The 23,114-nt window shown below is 43.6% G+C and overlaps 2 protein-coding genes across 5 annotated transcripts; both read right to left on the reverse strand.

Moving 5' to 3' along the window:
• Window positions 1–3,383: 3,383 nt before the first annotated feature.
• On the reverse strand, window positions 3,384–21,229 carry RNASE4 (ribonuclease A family member 4). Of its 2 annotated transcripts, XM_081135559.1 has the most exons (3): window positions 20,831–21,229; window positions 20,210–20,712; window positions 3,384–4,060 (listed from the first exon to the last, which is right to left on the reverse strand). In XM_081135559.1, exons 2-3 carry the CDS (start codon window positions 20,619–20,621, stop codon window positions 3,600–3,602), a joined length of 873 nt encoding a protein of 290 aa, XP_080991685.1. In that variant the 5' UTR covers window positions 20,622–20,712; window positions 20,831–21,229; the 3' UTR covers window positions 3,384–3,599. The 2 variants fall into 2 exon arrangements, with proteins under 2 accessions (XP_080991685.1, XP_080991686.1); XM_081135560.1 differs by lacking the exons at window positions 20,210–20,712; window positions 20,831–21,229 and adding an exon at window positions 14,988–15,056.
• On the reverse strand, window positions 8,574–20,289 carry ANG (angiogenin). 3 transcript variants are annotated; one of them, XM_081135586.1, is made up of 2 exons: window positions 20,210–20,289; window positions 8,574–10,025 (listed from the first exon to the last, which is right to left on the reverse strand). In XM_081135586.1, the coding sequence occupies exon 2, from the start codon at window positions 10,005–10,007 to the stop codon at window positions 9,567–9,569; it is 441 nt and encodes a 146-aa protein (XP_080991712.1). In that variant the 5' UTR covers window positions 10,008–10,025; window positions 20,210–20,289; the 3' UTR covers window positions 8,574–9,566. The 3 variants fall into 3 exon arrangements, with proteins under 3 accessions (XP_080991712.1, XP_080991711.1, XP_080991710.1); XM_081135585.1 differs by lacking the exon at window positions 20,210–20,289 and adding an exon at window positions 14,988–15,054; XM_081135584.1 differs by lacking the exon at window positions 20,210–20,289 and adding an exon at window positions 10,430–10,711.
• Window positions 21,230–23,114: the final 1,885 nt, after the last annotated feature.

The following is a 23,114-nucleotide window of genomic DNA, read 5'->3' on the forward strand; positions in this document are numbered from 1 at the left end:
ATTCCAAACACCTCCTTTCTGCCTTCTCTTTCACCCAAACCAAGGAGAGCTGTAGCTAGCTCTGTTTTACAGTCCAAATGGATTCTCATAAGAGAATGTGTCTGAAAGAGAATGGTATTTTAAGTTTTATGTCTGTGAAGTAGAAAGGGTTGTCACCTTTTATGGGAATGTAGAAGATGAGTAGACTTGGGAGGCATTTTCCAAGCAGGAAGGCTTTGGCTTCCTGGAATCTCAGCTTGATACTGACTCTGTAGATGGTTCTTATGTAATCCTTGACTTCCTTGTAACACTTCCCCAATGCTTGTGTGAAACCTGTTATCACTTCTGACTACCTACTTCCCTTCTCAGAGGCCATTTCCCTAGTTATCATCATGATGAATGACCTTGATTTGCCATTAAGAATGCCATCATAAAGGAAATCCAGTTTTGAAATATTGCTCTAACCAACCAAGTACTACGATTGAAACTGCCCTCACAGGAGCTGCTCTGGTCAAAACCAGGGCCTAGAGATGTTTGAAAAAGTCTCCCCTTTAAACCAGCTCTCTGTCCTCAGTAACCATGAGGAGTTACCTGGCCCTACAGAAACTCTAACCCGATTTTCAACTATCTCAGAAGGTGTCCTCAAACGAGCCTAATAATAGCTCCCTTACATACCCATGAGAGTCCAATAAGATTTGCGTGAGAGCACTTTTGAGGGTCTCAAGTGTTACATCAGGCACAAAACAAGGGATAGACACGTTCTCGTTTGTGGCACCCTATTTCCAGCTCAAATTGCCTAAACAAGATGAGAAGACCAGGATCCAAGCTGCTTCAATGGCTTATGCTTGAAAATATTGGGGAGGAAAGGAAGTGCGAGTCATTGAGATTAGTGCTGAGTTAAATTCAGGTCTTTGCTTCTCACAAGATGGATCACTTTGCATTCTCAACTCTCCTATTTATAAGTTCAGTCAAGCCCCTTCCAGTGTTTCTGGGCCTTTCCCCCCAACCATCCTCAGCAGCAACCCTTCTAAACTCTAACTTGCCCTATTCAGATTCAATACTTACGTTCACTGGTTGTAGTGGGGGTCAGTATGTGAATCTAAAGAGTGGAGAGTCAGTGTCCTTTCCCTTTTCTTAGAGCCAAGAAGTCTGCGGCAGTGCAGAAAGGCATATATGTGGGAGGCGCAGTGTTCCAGCCGATTGGCAGTGGGGGTGGGGGTGAAGAGGGGACAGCCTTACCATGTGAACCTGTTTCTCTATCTCCTCATCTAGAACACTTGGGCTCACTCTGAGAGTACCCTGGGGCAGAGGTATCACATCAAAGACAGTCTTCCGGGTACAAAGGGATGGCAAGGTTGGGGGCAGGCGTTAAAGAACAAAATTCAATGGAGTAAATTTGAAGTTGGCTTTATTAAGCAATCAGGAATTGGGCAGCATTCCACCTAGACAACTAGAAGGGTGTTTCAGTGAGTTGTACAAAATGGAAAGTTTTTATAGGCAGAAAGAGGATGGGACTAAGTTAAAAGAGTGGATTATTTTAAGCCAGGACACCTTCATTTAGGGGAAGGCAAGGGGTCTTATCAAGCAGATTACCTCACAAGTGCTGATCTGGAAATTCCAGATTGATTGGTTTAATGTTCTACCTCCGAGGAAGCTGAAACTGAAATTTGGTTAGTTATTATGTTTTAGTGTGATGACATGGCTTAGCAAAAGTGACTCACAATTTTACTTATGTTTTGTTTTGTTTTTAAATCCTCACCTGAGAATGTTCTTTCCATTGCATTTCAGAGAGAGTGGAAGTGTTAGGGAGAGAGACAGAAAATCAATGGGTTGCCATCTGCAAGCACCCCGACTGGGCCGGGAATCAAGCCTGCAACAGAGGTTTGTGCCCTTGACTGAAATCGAACTCAAGACCTTTGGTCCGTGAGTCGATGCTCTAACCATGGAGCCAAACAGGCTAGGGCTTACTTATGATTTTTCATGCTTATGAGTTTTTGACTTTACAATGGTGTGAAAGCAGTGTGCATTCAGTAGAAACTGGCTGAGCTAAGCTATAATGTTCAGTAGTGCTGAAAAGAAGGGAGTCGAAAACAGCCCAAAATGGAGTCACTTCTGGTAACCATGTGAAGTAACAGATACATTAATTAGCTTGATCTAGTGACTTTACAATGCATATGTATACTGAATCAGGTTGCACACCTGAAATATAAACAATGTATATATGCCATAATTCAAACGTTTTTGGTTTAGTCCTTTCATACACACACACACACGCACACACACACACACACACACAACACTCACATACATACTTGCCTTCTTTAACTGCTGGTGTCTTCATACATCTCTGTTCTCCAATTTGTTTCAAAATATTCAAAAGGAGAAGGGAGGTGTGTGAGAATTGTCTTTAGTAAACAACAAATGTTTCTGTGCCGTGGTTGTTGATGCGCTAGGCTTTAGTCATGAGGGTATTAAAGGTGTTGGTGCATGTTTGTAAACTAGAGAATTAAAAGAGGGTAGAAGAAAAAAATCCCCCACACAAAAATCATAGCACTGTCTTCACAGATCCCTGTTGTCTGAGTTCTTTATTACAAGGAGAACATGAAAAATCTTTCAGTCAGGAAGAGTGAATGAGTCCTAATGATCTAGTACATTGTTAATACTCCGACTTACCACAGTGATTCAAAAGTTTGGGAAGAGAAAAAGAAAATCCCTTGTATCATTTCTTAATTTTATTAGACCCAAACATGACAAGGTTGCCAAATTATACGTACAGAGCTCTCATTTTGCCAGTATGTATTTCCAAATTCTTTGTTTTGTTTTTATCTTCACCCGAGAATATTTTTTCATTGCTTTTCAGAGAGAGTGGAAGGGAGGGAGAGATAGAGACAGAAACATTGATTGCTTGTCTCCCACACATGCCCTGACTGGGCCCAGGGATCGAGCCTGCAACTGAGGTGCATGCCCTCGACCGGAATCGAACTCCAGACCCTTCAGCCGGTGGGCCGACACTCTAACCACTGTGCCAAACCTGCTAGGGCAATATTTCCAAATTTTTAATGCTTCCCCCCACAGCTGACTTTTGGGAATATCAAAAAGCCGATACTTTAAAAACACTCTTTGTGATAAAGTAGAAAAAGCGCTGGATTAGTAGCCAGGTGAGGGGAATTTTTTGCTTCAGCTTTTCCACCAACTTCATGGTCTTCAGCAAATCCCTTAACTTTGGACTCCTATGTGTAACAATATCAGCATCACAGGGGCGCTGTGGTATTAGAGTGAGATAACTGAGATGGAAGCACCTTGAAATACCTGAAATGCTATGTAAATACATATAATGACTAATTTCCAGAGGATAGGATCTGAGAGAGCTAAGCTGACCAGTGTTATAAAAGGAAGCAGCAGAGTCTACTGAAAAGTTTATTGCAGAAAAGCCCAGTCCCATTATAAGTTTATGTCTCCAGTTCTCTTTGATGCATTTAACAGAATGGATTATATAAAGAAAAAGGAGTAGACATAAGCAGAGGAGACAGAGCCTGAGATAGCTCAGATGCATTACTCATTGCTATTCAAGGTGTAAGTTAAAGGTCAACCACTGGGCCATAACCCCTGCAGGGTAGCATCTATCTGTCAAAGTGCACTGGCACTGCCGGGCTACCCTCGCAGGCAATGACAACACGCCTAGTGCTGGCCCGGGCCCGGTATCTGCAGTTGGGGGCCCTGGAGCTCCCTATATCCCTGCAGTCTGTGACGCTCACCACACCCTCGTGGCAGTTCATCTTGCCGTTCTTGCACTGGATGTTGGTGGTGCTACAGATACTACGAATGTTCCAGATGTCCTCGTGGATGAAGGTGTTGAATTGCTTGCAGTGAAGCCGAGTCATCCTCCGTCTTTGCATCATCAAGTTGCAGTAGTTATCATCGCCACCTGTCATACCAGGGTCCACGTGCTGCTGCAGGAATCGTTGGTACATGCGATTCTGGCCGTAGGAGGGCTGCACCAGCCCCAGCCCAAGCAGGGTCAGCAGCACGAGCAGAAGCAATGAAAGGGCCTTCTGGAGAGCCATCATTAGCTTGGAGGTGCCTGGAGAGAAACCAAGGGGCAGGAGAAAGAAAGGTAACAAATGGGCACCACACAGAAGTGTTGAGAATGGCAAGCCGATGTTTCCCCAGCTCTTTAGTCTACTCTTTCCTCCCCACTCTTCTCTGCTCACAACTTTTCTCACCACGGCTTCCCCAAGAGTAAAAAGTTTGCAAACATGATCTCTGAAAGCGAGAGCCTTTCTCTCTTATAGAGAGAACTGCTGTAGCCGGTACAATGACTCAGGTCAGAGACTGACCGGGTGGATATGCCCTGTATGGTCAGGGTGTGAAAAGGGAGAAAAGGCAGATTAAATGAAACTGGAGTTGTCTGTCTCTTGAGGAAATTCTCTAGTCATGTGATCTTTGGAGAGTGTTTGGTTCCCTGGAGACTCTGATTCCCAAAATTTTGGGCAGGCTCAGGATATGTCAATGAAAGTTTACAAACTGATTTTAATCTCTGACATCTGGGAATTGAAGAAGGTGCAGAAAAAAGGAAAGAGTAACATTTAGGTTTAGCCTTTCCTCTCATGTGCCTATTCCTTTTTTAAATTAAAAATTACAGTTTTTTTAAAATTACAGTTGACATAAAATATTATATCAGTTTCAGGTGTACAATATGATGATTAGACATTTATATACCTTATGAAGTGATCACCTCAATAAGCCTAGTACCCATCTGACGCCATACATAGTTATTACAATGTTATTGACTATATTTCCTATGCTTACTTGGCATCCATATGACTTTTTAAAATTGGCAATTTGTACTTCTTAATTCCTTCACCTTCTTCACCCATGTGGCTATTCTTTTAATGGTATTAAAGTCAGGTCCTTTCGGAAATCTTGTTACTCCTATAGAAAACAAAGTCAAAAACAGAGTACCCAGACCTGGCCGATTTGGCTCAGTGGTTAGAGCATCAGCCTGCAGACTGAAAGGTCAGGGGCATGTGTACCGGTTGCAGGCTAGGCCCCTGTCAGGGCAACGGGGCATGTGGGAGAGGCAACTAGTTGATGAGAAACATCTCTGACATCAATGTTTCTCTCTTTCTGTCTCTCCCCCTCCACTCTCTCTAAAACCAATGGGAAAAATATCCTCGTTTGAGGATTAACCAAAACAACAACAAAAACCCTAAATTACCTAACCAAAGTGCTTTGAAGGTAGTAAATATTGGTTGAATGAACTAATAAACAAAATGAGCAAGCTAATAAATAAAATGAAATGGGTATAGAGAATGAAAGTGTTTCCCAGGTTTGTGGAATTGACTGATAAGAGAAATTAAAAAAATAAATCTCAACAGCACAATCTCCACAAAAGAGGACTTGGACTGTGTCTTTTTTTCCTTGCTGTTTTTATGCACAACCTAAAAACTAGGCCCTTGCAATATATTCCATCACCCCGCATCTATCCTTGATGCTCTGTCTGTCTTGTCAACAGCTGTTGGTAGTTAGTTGTCTGTCTTCTCTATTTGCAGGATCATTTTGTTGGCACTTTTGGCAGTGGAAGATAAACATATGTTTTACAGAATTAAAAAAAAACAAACAATCTCCAGAGTCACAACAAAGAAAGCATTGCCGTATAGTTTCAGAACATTGCTTCTGTTGACCCAGTAAAGAAAGGAATCCAGACCTGTCTGACTCTAAAATCTGTGCTTTTTCCACATTTTCTACTGCCTCTCTCACTCCACTCCCCAAATATTCAGGATATTAAAGACATTTGTGTCCAGAATCGCTTCTTTCTAGCAACAGAGTTTCATCAGGGGTGGAACAGGGTGGGAGTGGAAGTGGGAATCACTCACCAACGCTAACTAGCTAGATGCTGCCATCTGGCTGTCACTTCTGGGATTTGCATGAACTCATGAACTGTGAATCTACTTGCCCTGGAAATGAGGCAGGGCTGACTCACACTAGAGCAGCGATTTTCAACCTTTTTCATCTCATGACACATAAACTAATTACTAAAATTCTGCGGCACACCAAAATATATATTATTTGCTGATCTGACAAAATAAATAGGTATAATTTTGATTCATTCACACCAGGCGGCTATTGTTGTTGTTGGCTGTTGTCGTTTTAAAATTTGACAATTTAAGGGAAAAGAGGTCAGTGCCCCTGACTAAATAGTCAGGTATGGCATGTTTTAAACATTCTTGCAGCACACCAGTTGAAAATCGCTGCACTAGAGCAAAGAAAAATCATCTCTGACTCAACAGGAAATGAGCAACCCAAAACAGAAAGGACAATTTTTTTTGAGAGTCATACAGGCCCTTTTCCACATAGGCAGTCCGAGGGCTGGCTTCAGCTGATCTCCTGTTTGATGTATATGGATTCTACTGTCCTTTGTTTTCAAAGATGGTGCTTCACGATGGCAGATCACAGTCTGAGTGACTGAAATGGCTAATGAGGGACCTGCATACCAGTATCACATAGCTTCATTCTTTTAAATGCTACCACCTATATTCCCAGCAAAATTTGCTTGTGCACTGAAAGCAAGAAAGCTCTAGGTCACATTCCAGTGCCTACAGCTGCAGATGTGAGATATGGAATTAGGAAGAGAGAGAAGTGAACAGTTGTGGGAAGAGGAGTAGTAGGGAGAAATGATGCTTGATTTACTCTTCACTGCAAGACTAATGGATAGAACTTCTGAAGGTACACTTAGCACTTTGGGTAATAGCTTCATCACAACAACGTACTTTGGGTTATTTTTCCCAAATCTAATCTCGCATGGTTAATTTGCACCTCTAATTTTGCACGGTTCTGTCTACTTTTTCTCATCCTGCTTCTTTGTGTCCAAGATATGATTTAGAAAGATAATTGGCTACAGAGAAGACCTAAACTATTCATGCAGGAACAAACCCACAGCCTCAGCCACACTAACCAACTGATTTAACAAGACATGAACAAATATTTGTGAACAGAAGTCCAATGTAGACAACAATGGGTGTAACTCAAGTCTCTAGCTACAACAGAAAATGAAATGATCCCCAATCATCCCAAATATACTTTTTGGTCAGATCTTGCCCCAAAGGCTTTTCCCACTCTACCACATTGATTCTCAATAAGAACTTTTCTGTCTCATCATTGAGGTTCCTATCTCTCTCTCCCTCTACTTGAAATCAGTAATAATAAAAACAACAACAAAAAAAGTGTAGCCTTCTCAATAAGAACTTCTTTTGATACTGTGATCCCAAAGATCTGTCTCTGCTGCATTAACTATATGATCTTGGAGGAATTTTTTAACCTCTCTCAGCGTTCTTCCATAAATGAGTATAATAGTACCTACCTCTTAGGGGTGCTATGAAGAATAAATGATAAAATCAATGTTAAGTGCTTATTACAATGTCTGGTACATGGTAATTGCTCAGTAAGTGTTGGCAATTATCTTTGCAATTTCCATTTTTCTTGGTTTCTTTGCTTCCTTCAATCTGGATAAAATAATAAATAACTACACCAAGTTGTATATATTATTGCTCCCCTCCCCTCTAGAGTACCTGTATTCCTTTAAAATTAGAAGGCTGTTTTTTAAGTTGAAATATCTCAGCTACTAGAATTTGTGCTGTGTCCCTACAGAAAAATTTCTTCTTCACATTGAGTGGAATTTTCTTCCTTGCATGTCACCATTCTTCAAAGGGCTTGGCATTTTGAGGTTTTTGTTTTCTTTTCCTTGACAGGCCAACAGAGCACAGCTGACTAGGACTCCAATCCTCCAAATGATCCTCTTGAGATAAAGACTGACTTGCCTGTCACATGACATTTCATTCTAAGCAGCTTTTGGTTGTGAGAGAAGAGACCCAGAGCAAAAAGTACTAAGATTGGGTACCCAGCTGCTATTTCTATCAGCAGGTCTGGAAGCTGCCCCGTCCCATTGCCGTGTGATTTCCTAGGAAACAGTCATTTGCCTTAAGACCAGAGCAGGGCCTGCAGTGATGACACTCTAAGCAGATGTTTGGAGAAGATGTGTGTTTTCACAGCTATGGCGCACTCAGTATAATAAAGGTCCATACCTTTGACCTTCCCTATCGAGGCCTTAAGTAGGTCAATGATCTGCATGGAAGTCACTTTGCCTCATATCAAGGAGATGGTACTGGTTAGAGAACCTGAGAAAAGGATCCAAATATTCTACCCCAAACTGGACCTTTCTCACTTCCTAAGGGGTTTTTGAGATTTTACAATAAGGCAAATTTTTTAGTAAGAGAGGTTTGGAAAACTCTTCTCCCTACTTCCTTAGGATATGACAGTGATTTCAATTTTGAAATAGAGTAACTCACGGTAGAGAGATTCATGTGCTGAGTGTGCACCAGTAACCTACTTCTCCATATCTTTCTCCACAAATTTAAGTACTTTCAGTGAGGCTGGGCTCTCCCAGGTAGCATCTGGACACTTATCTATTACCTGGGTATTGAGGAAGCAGGGCTTTTGGCCCATTTCAGGGCCATGGGGGAAGCAAGAGAGGCCACCATTGGGAATACTGTGACCACTACAGTCCCATATTCACAAGACAGCAAAACCAGTGACTTACAACTGTAATTTATTAACAACTACTTTCTAAATAAAATATCCAGACACACTTTAATAGAAATTAGGTAACAGGAAATTAACCACTAAATCTGTGAATTGACTAGTATATTTTATAGAGAGTGTCTATTCACCTAAGTTTGTATTTACCTGAAAACAAATCTAGTTGAAGAAGAATAAGGGATAAGCTTGGAATCTTTCTGCAAATTCCCAAAGACCTCACAGTTGCCAGACATCAATTGATAAAGTAAAAGATTAAAGAGAAAATAATGTAATCAAATTTTTTGATTTTTATATAAAATAACCTTGAGAATACCATGAGAGCAGTCTAGTCAAAGCAACTCAAAATTACTTCCTGCCTAAGACAAGAAGTGGCTACCGGGAATGAATTTTGGTATTCATGCAGAATTGTGTGTGTTGGAGTGGGATATCGAGAGAGAGGCAGAGAAAGATAGAGAGAGAGAGAGACATGGATCGAGAGAAAGTTTAATTAATCTGTTGGTATTTAATCCTAAACATTACTCCTCAAGGTTTAACACTTGTAAAAGTAATATTAGCTTGACAGAAAAAAACAATTTTTCCCTCCTGAAAATTCTGCTTAGCACCCATGAGCCCTGGAATTTTCCCAGCTCTCTATGTAAGATGAATTTAACATCCTTACATTCACAGAAAGGTGAAGTCTACATCACTATTGGCTGAGAAGGAACTAACTGATAGGGGGAAAGGCATTTGTATTCCATCCAATCTCCTCGGGGGGACAGTTACTCAACTGAGAAACTGGGGAAAAATCAATAGGCCAAAAATTGGTGAGAAGACTTTGATTCTTACCGATTTCAGAGACATTTTTATTTATTAACATATTATAAAACAGAAGACAAAAAATATAGGCAGCTCATTTTCTGGGACCCTGGCAATGAATGTGGCCACTGTTCTGGAGTGTGTAGGGGAAATGCAAGGCATGGAGAGCAGAGCCAACTCTGGGAGTGGCCTGCTGGTTATGGACGGTAAACGGATTCATCAAAGTGGACAGGCAAGCCTTGTTCACAGGCAACAACAATGTTTCTGGGCCCTTCTGTGGCTCTGTACCGACAGGGAGGCCGGGAGGACCCTCCTATAAGCTTGCAAGTAGTGACCTGGAAATGAGATTTGCTTATTCTGAAATTTCCTTTGTAAGGTGTTCCATTTTCATCTTCACAGATGGCCTTGATGTTGTTACTGCTCTCATGAATAAAGGTGTTGACATCTTTGCAGGGTGAAGTGAGGCCTCGTCTCCGCATCGTGGTATCACAGTATCTGCCATTCCGGCCACTTGGAGTGGGATCATAGTGCTGGTCCAGGAAGTGTTTGTACCTGATGTCATTCTGAGCCAGGGTTGGCGGGGTCAGACCCAGGCCCAGCATGAAGACCAACAACAGGGGACCCAGGCCCATCATCATTTCTTCCAACAAAGGCTCCTGCCAAGGGCGAAAGGTATGGTAGGGCAAATTAGGCTAAAAGGGCAAATTAGGCTAAAAGGACAGGGACTTTTCTCTCTGACAGGGCATCATGAGTCAGGTATCCTTAGTCATCTAAATTGCATCTTTTCTTTTCCCTTCCTCATTAATTTCATATTTCTTGTCAATCCATTCCTTTGGAAAATGAATCTAAGTTTCTTGAACACAACTTCCAGCCCCAACTATTCTTTCCTGTCCCTTAAGACTCACTGAATGTTTACCTTTCTAATAGTCATAGCATTACAGTATCCATTCATACTCTTTAATTCACCTATTAATTAATGTAACAACAAGCATTACATAAGCCCCTACTGGGTACCAGGCACTGTGCTAGGTCCTGGAACACATAGATCATTAAGACATACCAAATGCCTCCCTAAAAGGAGATGTATCATCCATAGGGAAGGATAGGAGCTCCAGTTCACTGAGATGAAACAGCAGGATAGGAGACCTATGACGAAGAGGGACTTTTAAAAAATATGTTTTATTGATTTTAGAGAGAAAGGAGAGGGAGAGAGGGAGAGAGACAGAGAGAAAAAGAAACATGGATGTGAGAGAGAAACATTGATCGGTTGTCTCCTGTATACACCCAGACCGGATATCAAACCCAGACCCTGGGTATGTGACCTGACCGGGAATCGAACCAGTGACCTGACCGGGAATCGAACCAACTAGGCCACACCATCCAGAGTGAAGAGGGACTTTTAAGGAACCTGAGCCCAGGGAAGGGTCAATCAGAGGATTGTTGAAGATAGGATTCCAGGTATTCAAGCCAGCAAGTCAGCTGGCTATGAGGAGAGCAGCTGAGAGCAGTTTTACCCTGAGGTGAAGGGAGACAGGCCTAATTCTCCAGGAATTAGTTGGTTTGTGGCCAAAGGTGGAATTATTATGTACTATTTAGAAAACACAGAGAGGAACATGGAAGAATCGATGCAATACTTGGAAGTGGGTCTGGGGTCAACTTTTACAGAAGACTGTTGGAAGAGGAATTCAAGCTTATTCTTAGGAGCTTCTCATATTGGGAACAATGTGGATTATTCTCAGAGGATATTTCCTAGTTTCCCCTGTAAATGTACATAGACTGTTACACAACAGGAAAATGATGATACTATGTGCTAAAAACAAACAAACCAAGAAAACCTCCCTCGAACGTTTCATCAAGCCAAAGTCCTTACAATTTGCTGTAATGATTTCTTAACATCTTCCTCAAAGGAAGAATAAGAAAAAGAGAGGATTGCTGCCATCATCTGAAGAGCTTTCAGCCTAAACTGTAGAACTCACACTTCCCAGGGGCAGTGTGTCACAGACACTCAAACATGCCCATAGAGCAATTACAATGCTTCTTCCTGGAGTATGATTTCAACTCAATGATAGATATTTAGAAATAGAATTAAACAAGTATAGATTATAACAGAATAGAAAACAAAATTTTTATGAACTTTTAAAACTTTATGTGTTAAGAATTTGAAGATTTGAGAAATTAAAAATATTTGGTGTTTGCAGCAGGTAGTTTCTAGCAATATTTTTAGTTCTTTGGAGAAAACTTTAAAGAACATTCAGAGCCTTTAAAAACCATCAATAGTTCTACCCCACATTATATCAAATATACGTGAGCGTTCCCACATCCAATAATAAAAATGGCTTTTCACTATAAATTTGAAACTGATTTTTATAATTTTGTTTTGGAAATTATTTCTGTATGAGTAACTCATACTTACTTTATTTTTAATTTTATTTTTGAATTCTCACCTGAGGATTTTTTCCCCATTGCTTTTCAGTGGGAGAGGAAAAGAGAGAGAGAGAAATATCAATGTGAGAGAGACACACTGATTGGTTGGCTCCCACCTGGAACAGAACATGCCCTTGACTGGAATCAAACCAGAGACACTTCAATCTACAGGCTGATGCTCTAACCACTGAGCAAAACTGGCTAGGGCTCATTTCCTTAATGATTGGCTATGATTTCTTAGCAATCATCATACATAATGAGAAATTCTTACAATGGGAGAAAAATTTGACCTTCAAGTTATTCTTAAGTGTGATGTAATTCACATAAACTCTAAATTTAAAAAAATAAATGGTACACTTTCATAAACATTCAATTATTAATTTTTATTTTGTATTTTTTTATATATAAGTCAATAAAATATTATTTTCACGTCAAATATTTTTATAGCCCTTAAAGATGCCACCGGTTCTAGCACTAAGCCTGTAGTGTTGCTAAATAGCCTGGGACTATGACTGTGAATCTAGAAAGGTCAGGAAATCCAGGGTCCTGATGGTTACGGGGGAAAGCGTGTGAGCAAAGGGAGCACTCTTTTTCATCATCATTGGGCATTGATCTACTTGTCTGTTTCATAACAGCGACAGACAAATTCGGCACACTGTTGAAGAATATCAAATTATACACTAAGAAAAAGTTTGGTCACTCCATAACATTGAAATAAATAGCAGCTGAAAAAATTTCCATTAAGAACATAGATTATCATTTATAATAAAATCAAGTGAAAGCATGTTCTTGGGACTTGAGCAAAAAAGTGGTACATGACTGAAGAGGGAGGAGCCAGCCCTAAAAGAATAACAAGTATTCACACACGGCCACCGCTACAACACAGCTGCTGGCCTGTCACACTCCCCATTTGCCAAGCTCTTTACATTTACATTGTGCTTTTTAGTCTTCTGGGTGTGTTTTCTTTTTCTGTTTTTTTTAGAAGACCTCATCAAAGTTTTATTGATTTAGATTCATTTAGGTCTTTTGCTCTTCGATGGACAAATATTGTCTTCTAACGTCAAAGGCAGTTGTAAAATCACAAGCTCCCTTGATGAACAGGAACTTAGAGGTCACCCAGTCAACACCTCTCTGCCTGGGGTCGTAATACCAGAGTTCAAAATCAGAAGTAGAACCAGAGCTGGTACTGGCCGAAAGAGTCATTAGGTGGCGGGGGGGGGGGGGGGGGGGGGAGAACTGTTGCCAAGGTCTTCCATGCTGTAGAGGAGACCGTGGGTCCTTGTAGGAGGCGCCAGTGCTGTACAGGTTGTGGAGTTATTGTTGTTCACAGAAGGGAATCTGAGCTGGCAGGCTTGTCGAGAGTCTCTGTCCAAATACTTAGTTACTGACCAAGGATACCCCATTACATACAAGTGTCAAAGCAAAAGTCACAAAGCTCAGAATCTGCCCACAAGGATATCGCCAAATAAAGATTTACCTATTGTCAGTTTTCATGGGTGCCATTTCTAAGCCTGTATCCATGTACTCTGGGCAAACAATTACCTGTTTACTTGTCAGTGTTTCCTACTCGTTTGTATAAGCTACAGGAGGGCAGAGCCCATATTATTCACCTTGAATCACAGTGCCGGCCTCACACACACACACACACACACACACACACACACACACACACACACACAGTGATTGACTTCATTTTCCTCTCTAGGCTTAAGTTTGTTCATCTATAAAATGAGAGAGTTTCTAACTCTAAAGTCTGAAATTCCATGTTCTCATAAAGCATGAGAATCTTTTCTAGTTTTACTAGCAAAAGTCTAGTGGAATTACAGAGACTAGTTTGTACAAGTTTAGTTGGTGGGAGAAGGCACCAGGTGAAAGAAATACATGATAAGAAAACCTGTGACCGAATCTCGCTGAGATGCATCATTTCTTAAGGCTCAGCGTATAAGCCAAGCCCACAGACTACTTCTGAGTAAGGCACAAGAGGTTTACATTCTACAAAACCACTTGCTGGTTGGAGGTTGAAGGCCTCCCATCCCAGTCTGGAGAGGTAAAGGAGAATCTTTGTTTCTAATTTTCAGAATTTGCACATTAATTCTGTAAGAACTCAGATAAATTTTGCTCAGACTTATTGTAATCTTGATTCCCTAAGACATCCAGAAACCAGATCCCAGCCAGTAGACACCATGGCCACCAGTATCTAATATCTGCTCCCCCACTTACAACTTGCTCACTCATATCTTTAATCTAAATTTCCCCAAAAGAGGTAAAATGAATTTGGGAGAAAACAAGTATGAGACAGATTATTTGTGGTGCAGAAGTGAATCTGCCTAGGCCAAGGGAGCAGAGCCTCACATCTGGTGGTCAAATTCATTCACACATAACCTTCCATATTCAAGCACACAACTGTCTGCTTTTTGTCAGTGAAATTTGTCCCCACTGTTCTTTAAACTAACTTTATCATCTGTCTCAAACCAATCCTTTAGTCTTCACAAGAATTAATAATCTCTTCCTCTCTCCACAGAAGAGATCCATCCAACTTTACGCACCAGGGAGTTAACTTGACAGTCTCTGATGAGTAACTATTGTTATAATTTCCATAAATGTAGCTTCATACTTTTATATATTCCACGGCCATACCCCCAAAGTGAAAGCATAACACCCAATGCATATTATTCCCTTTATCTCTTTTCCTTCTTTCTTCCCTTCAACCTGCACGCGAACCTTCTTTTGATTTTGAGATGTGTGCCACTTGGCTTTTAAAGAGCAATCAAAACTTTTTTTAAGGAAAAAAATCAGTGGGAAGGTTAGAAGAAAACAGAGCTAAAAGTATACTTTTTGTTTCTTTCCTTGCTCTGTCACATTTAATGCCTGTGCCCAGGGGGGCACCCACATGCCCCTCAGCAAATGGCTTCCCCAGGTCTTTGGGGATTTTATCACAGTCCAGGAATCCCTCCCAACCTCCACTTGCTCCCAGTCTTACTAATTTCCCTTCATTCACATATAAGTGATCCCAAAAGAAATCTGTTTTCATTTTAGACTTTAGAATCTGATTTGTTTTTTTTCTTAATTCATAAGCTTGTGCCCATAAGCTTTAAAGGGGGAAAAATGGTTTCACTGAAATGAATAGATGGCTAGGCATAGTACATATATATAAACAAATAGAGCAATAGGTTACCCAGGGGTAAGAATCTTACAAAAATCTGGTCGATTCCCTCCAACTGAAGATGGCTTCTTGCTATTTGCTCCTGGAGATGGGTTCTGGCTGTGTGAACCGAGGCACCCTCTGGCTCTGATTTTATAGTGATCAAACAAACTGGGTGGGGAGACTAGTTCCAAAGATCCCTAATCCTGGCAGAGATACAGAAAGCAAGGACAAACAAGGCGTGTCATTCACCTTTCCATGGGCATGACTGGGTCAAATATTTACCCACTGGAATGGATTAAATATTTGTTCTGAGAGGCAAAGTTTGATATTGATAAGCATGGCCTTTTGTCCCAAAGCTGCCCTTTTTCTGATGTCCGTATTTCTTACTCTTGCCCATGTCAGGACCGAGGTTTCATTGTTCACATATAATGATCTGGATCCAGAAGATGTTGTCTCTGATCTCTGAGCCAACTCCAAGAACTGCTTTGGAGAAGCCCACAGAGTAAATGTGTTCTCCTGGCCGAATGCTGTTCCCTGCACCGTCTATTTACCCACATAATTTGGTTTCATGAAGGGATGTCATGCCAATAAGTAGATTTCACAGAACCAGGAAAGCACTTTTAGAGGTTATGTGACAGCTATTAGCCACTGCCTTGACCTCAACCTCCCAGCTATTAACCCACAGAAATATCCTTGCCTTATTTCCTGGGCTTCTCCTTACTTTCCTCCTCAGCTGTTCACAAAAGAGTAACACTGAGCCCTCAATCTTCTGTTCCCTGTAGCACAGTGGCAAAACTGATTATCTCCACCATCATTGCAACACTGATAATCATCACTCCTTTGATGGTTAATTGATCTCATTGTCTTTCCATTTGATAGAACCCCTTTGAGAGAAGAATAATTGTCTTACTCATCTCTACAGTCTTAGTTTCTAAGACAGTGACTGACACCCAGGCCTCAAGTTGTTTTTGTTATTCCTCATGGTCTAGGAATGCATTCTCTGATCTCACTTTGGAGACCCCAACCATGCAAACTGTCCTGGCTTCTCTTAAGGCTCACCAACACAATTGGGTTACCAAACAAGGCAGGTAGAGTAGAAAGGCTTCCAGGGTCCCAGGAAAGCTCTGCTTCTAGCTACTGATAAATCCTAAAAACCCAGTAATATACCTTCACTTTTGAGGTATTAATTCCTATTCCAATGCAATCTCTCCTGAGAGAGATTAACTCTCTAAGCAGCTGGCAGTGAGGTACACACTCTCGGGCATGTGCTCTAGAGCTTATCTTAAGAACGGTTTTTGCTAACTGGAAGGACCTGAGGATTTCGGGAGGAAGAAAGGTGGGTGAGGCAGGTTAAAAAAATACCAGGGAAATTCCCTGGCAAGTGCAACAAGGAAAACGGAGACAAAATATTTAAACAAATGGCCAAGCAATTAACAGCCAGCTAAGTGTCTTAGCCAAGGACACTTGGGAGCAGGTGGTTTACACCTCTCTTCCTCAACTGTAAAGTAAATAGCTTAAGTCATCCAGAGACCCAGTTAGTGCCATTAGTGCCAGCCATACCCAAGAACAGATAAAGTCAGGGGAATAAACAAAAAACAAACAAACAGAGCTAGACAAATCCAAGATAGAGACAAAGATGACCAGAGAATGATCCCAAACCCCACTCAAAAGCTGATAAATATTCTGATTAAGACCTCCCCTAAAATTCCCACCTACAGAAAACAGATAAAACCTTCAAGACAAAGGATCCAACACACCCTCTCCCTTGAGCACACCCACTGTGCAATTTTACTTTCCTTCCCCTAAGCTCCGAGGGCCCTCCTCTTGCCTAATTTTTTTGTGAGCCCAAAGCAGTCCCGCCTTGGCTCACTTCTGTCACTGTGACTTTTACTTCTCAGTGAGTCTAGGCAGCCCAGCCTAGGCTCGCTTCTGTTACTGTGATCTTGCCTCTTCTATCCTAAGCCCTTCCTTTGTTGCACTATCCCAAGCTTTAATACACATGCTCTCAAAATCACCTGGACTCGTATCTTGAATTCTTTCCTACACGAAGTCAAAAACCCACACATCCCAGACCATGCTGGGGCAGATCTGCCTCGGCCAGTCCCAGTCCCTTTCTGGTGACATGGGCATGGAGAACCCAAAGAAGGACAAAGTTCACCTATTTTCAATTGTGTCGGGACACAGTCCTGCCTGAATTTCACTCCCCTTCCCCCCCCCCTTCTTCCTTGCATCCCCAACCAAATCCTGAGCTAAAAGGAAAAAAGCTGAGGGTAGTGAGCAGAGGACTCATCAGACACCATAAACAGCTTTTCCCTCAGCACCTGGAGCTTCAGGGTCCCTGAAGCCTCTGACCATGCGCTTGGCAGTACATTTCTTCTGCCAAACACCAAAGTTCAATGTCTTTTAGGAGCAAAGAGAGGTAACAGGACATGGGGTCCACAGAGCAGGGCCTCTACTGCCACCTAGCAGAGTATGCAAATCCTCCCTTTCCCTTTGTGGGCAGACAAGCTGTTTGAGAGTGGTACCTAATTTAAATTAATCACAGATCACTTTTTAAAGAGACACTGAAGAAGTGAGTTCTAAAAAGTTATCACCCAGTCATTTGTTAGGGAAGACGGCTGCCAGGCCCATTCAAACACCCCGATTGCCTCAGCAGTCCCCAAGACTGAAGTAGCAGCTACTCCCACAGCCTTTGGGGATCAAGGCGACTTGATCAACACGACCCTTCTCTGATAAATCGCTTAACAATAGAGACAAGGTGCTCTAATATCACATTCACACACAGAGTCCCATGGCCTGAAACACCAGTTCAAGCACCAACTCACAGAAACGGATCAGCCTCTAATTTTAGAGTCATGCAGCGATGCTGGGGAGCAGCCTCCAGCCTCTGAACACAGCCACATGTTCTCTGTCTCTAAGATTTCACTGAGCGACCTCGGGAAAATTCACGAACTGCCTACACAGTTGACATTGCAGAGTCAGGTGAATGGTTGCTTTCATTCTAATTGTTTTTATTTTCCGCTTGGCACAATGAGGTTATAATGAAACAAAAAATACGTTTTTTTGGGGGGAGAGTTTTACCATTTTATTAAAATGCACTTAAGTGCTTTCCCATTTGTGTTTCAAAATACAACAAGAAATTATAGTCTACGATTAATGAACATTATATCTTTGTCAGTAATTTTAATAGGTGTGAAGCAACTGCCAATTGAAAAATATACTCATATATTTAAAAAATGTTCTGACAGCTCGAACTTGAAAGTTATTCCCCTTTTTCTAAAATGTTTTTCTATGTTCCTTCTTTAAGCCAACGGTTTCCCTGCACAGAGACATGGGAAACTCGGGTTCTCCTTCTAAGGACTCTAGTGCTGGTGAACGTCCCCCCTTCACACAGAGTGCAAATGTTTAATTTTGTCCCTAAGACTAATTACAAAATAGTGTGATGGAGAGAAGAGGTGAATCTCTAAGTTTCTTTCTAATTCTTACATAGTTTTGGTTTATAAGCATGAAACTTATTTAGCAACAGAAGTAACGGTTAAAAGAGGAGGAAGCTCATGTGGAAAGAAGGATCATGCTCCACTTTCAGGAAGGGGAGACAGGATTGACAGAGGGGGAATGGGGGCACAGGGCTGCTGACCGGGCTCTATTTCCAAAGACACAAAAATTAATCATTCACTTTTCAACAAACTCTGGGCATAAAGCCCATTCTCTTTCCCAAATATTTCAAGGTGTTCTTCTGAGAATAATGGTTTACAGAGATTGCTTTTTGCTCAAATACAGTATAATGAAAACTCCTAAAGAGGGGTTTTGCCAGCCTGCTTTGGTCCACTTTCTTAGCCATCCACTTTATGAATCACCACTGGTAAATACTTCCAACAATAACTTGACAAACCTCTTATCTTTGCCTGCTTATAACCTGACATCTGTACTTTCGAAAAAAGGCAGAGCCATCTGTCTTTTCCTGGAATGTTTTTCCTATGCTCTTTGCCGAATGGTAGTTTTTCTCATCATTACTGGAATACCTTCTTATTTTTTTAAATTTTTAGTTTTTAGTCCTGTTACAATACCTGGCCACTCCATGCAGTCATAGAATAAGAAAGAGAGGGACCTCAGAGACCATCTGTTAACTCTCATTTTACAGATGAGGAAACTGAGGAACAAAAAAAGAGAACATGTATGGCCCAAGGAACAACTACCATTCCTAGGAGTAGAAGATTTCCAATGTACAACACAGCTTTCATGTTCCATACTAGTAATTTCTAGAAAATCAAAGCTAATTTTAAAGGTGCCTGTGGAAGTTGCTGTTTAAGGGAAACCTACTTTGAATATTTCCATAAATTCCAAAAATATTTTACTTAAAAAAAAGTTGCGTTCAACACTAACTAACTCATTAGTAGCTGTACAGTTAAGTAGCTCTTTGAATACCTGAGGCTGCTTCTGGGAGGTTGGCCATCTGCTGGTCAGATAATTATATCACTTGAGTTTCTGATGATTACATTTATAGCTTGATTATAAGGTTCTTAATGACACAAAGGGAGGGTCTTGGCTAATTTAAGATTTTCCTTGTCCCCACAATGGTGCTGAAACTGTTTTTACTGTCCTTCAGAAACAAAGATGTCCTGTTATGCCCATATGCTGTTATCATTTGATGTGTTGTCTTCCATTAAGAAAGCTCAGGTTCCCATTGTTCCAGTAAGAAAGCTTAAAGAGGCTGTTGGCAGTGTCTTCAGGAATTTCACAGCACTGGCTCTGGGTGGGTTAAGGGTGAGGAGACCGAGGTGAGCAAACAGAATATGTAAACACCAGTCCCCAAATGTCATTTCCACTTGCAAAAACCGAACAAGTCCTGCTTCATAAACCTGGCGATCAACCTGAGTACCAAGCAAAGAATCCTTCTGATCTGAGCGAGCGCGGGCCTCCCTTGGTTTTGCCCACGCGGCCTTGGTCCCCGTGGAATCCCACATTCTCGGCCATAGGCGCGCTGCCACCTCTGCCCAGCTGCGCAAAGTAAACATGGGGTGGGAATGCAGAATCGCTAACTTTACAAAAACTGCATTTTCACCTTCCTTCCCATTCCTCAGCTCCTCCAGTCGGGTCCGCAAACTCCACTCGAATTGCTTCTGCTAAGAAGGAGCCCCCCAGCCGCGCCCGCAGCCAAAGCGCCCCTGGAAAGTTACCTCGACGAGGAGGAACAGAACTGTGAACCCATCTCGGTCTCGGAACAAAGCTGCAGAAAAGGGCAGGGCAGAGGAAAGAGTTTCTGTTCCTTACCCGCTTCTTCCTCCTTTGTATGATGATGGGGAACTGATGGAAAATGCAAAGATGTTGTTTTGACTCCTGCTTTGGATCTGCGTGTGGTCAGCTCGCGTGTGTGCCCGGACGGGATTGGGGTGCAGCACGGAGGGAAGAGTTGGTGGGCGAGCCCTAGGATGGTTGGTACCGTTCCCAGTTCCTCCCAAGAGGCGCCAAGCGGCCTGGGCCAGCCTCGGGAGCAGGCGCCACAGCAGCCCCCGCTCCAAGCGACCTTGGAGATCGCAGTTCGAGACACGACACACCGGAACACGGGACACTCGTCCCTGCTCCCAGGGGCCAGGCAGGACACGGCCGCTGCTTGCAGGAGCGATGGGCACCTGGACTCCAGGAAGCCAGACCATTTCGTCCCCCGCAGGTCACCAGCCCGCATCTGCCCCGCGTTCGTTCAGTGCACCTCTCTTTCGCAGAAGAGTTGGGATCACGAGAAGGTCTGTATGGAGCAGAACTTTTTGCAGTCTCTCCTAAAGGAGGGAAAACAAATTTTAAAAACTCGGGCTCGTCCGGGATTTGAACCCGGGACCTCTCGCACCCAAAGCGAGAATCATACCCCTAGACCAACGAGCCACGACAAGTGCAAACCTGTTTCTGTTTCCTCTGAATTGCGTTTGTCTACCAGGCTACTCCTGGAGTTTTGCTCCCTGTTGCAGCCGTTACTTTTTGCCTGGCTTAGTTTTTCTCCCCATCTTTATGAAGTCTCACGTCTGATTCTGGCCCTGGCCTCAGTTATTCTCCCCGATCCACGTCCTGGAGCCGTCCAGACGCCAGATGGAGTGAGGAGAGACAGCCTTGCAGACTTCAGGCCCCGTCGCTGAGCTCCGCGGAGCCCGGCCGGGATGGGTCTCGCCGCAGCCGGGGCCTGGAGAGAAGCGGGTTGGAGCCCACGAGCCCGGGCGGGACTCCGTGGCAAGGCTGTGGAGTCCTCACCCCCAGGACAGACGCGCAGGAGGTGGATCTGTCGCGTCGCTACCGTCTCGCGCGAGCATAAAACCCTGGGGACGGGACTGGGGAGCACCCAAGTATCGGGAGCCGGAGCTGGTTGGTGGTGAGCCAGTCTGGCGCGTGTTGGGATATTTCAGACCCTTTGCAGTTTCCCTAAATGAGAGTCAAGCTCTCCCCACCTTTGCATAAATTGTTTTCACGCTTTGAAATGCTCTGTCTCAGTCTCACATCAAATCCTACTCCTCCTTCCTGCTACGGTTCAAAGATCTTTTCATGGAATTATAAAAATACATAAACAGCTAAGTAGATTAAAAGGTCCTCTTTCTGCATGGACGTGTGCACAGAACGGGGTCAGAATCTCGGGCTGAAGGCCATAGTTAAGGGGTTTGTTCTGCAAATTAATGTCCCGAAGGCCGCAGGCCACAAACGCACATTTATACAGTATTCGGATATGGGGTCCTCGGGAAGCAACCTAGGGCCAACCGGAAGCGAAAAGAAAGCATAAGATATTCAGAACCTTTCTAGTTGGTTAGTTGAATGAGTGCTCGCTCCTCTTTCCTCACTAGTTAACCACCAAAGCGGACAAGATCCATTTTTCAAGAATGGATCCGTGAAACTCGGCTTTTTCCAAGTGGCTGGCCCAAAACAGAAGCTTCTCCTTCGAGCCGGAATCGAACCAGCGACCTAAGGATGACCAAGCAGGAAACGACTACAGTCCTCCGCTCTACCAGCTGAGCTATCGAAGGGAGCACGTGAGCTGGAGTTCTAGAATTCCGTATTCAAGGCAGAGAGAACTGCCGGCCTGTACGAGGCGGCCTTTCGATTCCTGGCGAGTAACACCGCGCAGTGAGCGTCTTGCGAGAACGCCCTGCCTGCACGGTTTTGGAGACACCCTTTTAGAGCTAGATTCTCCTGCTTCCCTGAGGGGCTTCCAAGCAGGGCCGATCCGTGCTCTTCCCCGACAGGCGACGCTAGAACCCGTGCCTCCCGAGGCCTCCTGCGGAGGTGGGGCTCCTTCCGCTGGAGAGGGGAGCTGTTGATTTCACCTAGTGCGGGGGCCCGGGTCCTGCCTTGCACAAGGTCTATCTAGGTCGGAAGCAGCCACCCGGGCATCGGAGAGCTAGGGGCTGAGGCGGTGGGACACGTCGCTCTTACAGCGCCCCTCCGAGCCATTCGGCGGGACACCTGGTTCTTACAGCGCCCCTCCGAGCCATTCGGTGGGACACCTGGTTCTTACAGCGCCCCTCCGAGCCGGGCCGAGGGTGCGGGCCTCCTCATTTCCTCACTTCCTGCGCTCGCCTCCCCACCCAGGCGCTTGGGCCCAGGCCAGCTACAGCTGTTTTCGGGGTGGGTATGAAATAGAGAATATACGGGTAAGCCCAGTGTTTCTGTGAAAACTGACTTTTGGTAAAAATATTTTAAGGTTTTCCAAAGAGAAAGCCACGGCTTCTTTGAGTCAATAACAAATTTGGTGATCCAAGTCTCGACCAGCATTTTACCCGCTGAGATACTGAGGTGCTGGAAAAGCCCCTGAAACATGAAACCCTGCGGGGCAGCCTAAGCCGGGAGGCTGGCGCCGGCGGGAGGACCTGGTGCTGGGACCCGCGCCAGCTCCGGGCGGGTGCTGAGCGCTCCGGCCCACTCTCTCTGCACCGCCCCATCCCGCTCGGGGTAGGCCGCCGTCCAGACTCCAGCCGCGCGGGTGGGTCCGCAGAGGCCCACAGCACTGCCCGAGCTTATAATGGATTCGCCCGCAGCTCAGGTTGCAAAAGCAGCACTTGCGCACTGGCACAGGAACCCGTTCAGCTCCGCGCAGTTCACTCCCGAGGTCTAAATTGCGGTGAGAAGATACAAAGAGCCGAATTTCCGCTGGGGTCAAGGTTATCGGTAGGAAGACGGGGTGGGTGGTGAGAAGAATCAAAAA

This window comes from Miniopterus schreibersii (assembly GCF_964146895.1).
Source record: "Miniopterus schreibersii genome assembly, chromosome: 1".
In the NCBI taxonomy this organism is placed as follows: Eukaryota; Metazoa; Chordata; class Mammalia; order Chiroptera; family Miniopteridae; genus Miniopterus; species Miniopterus schreibersii.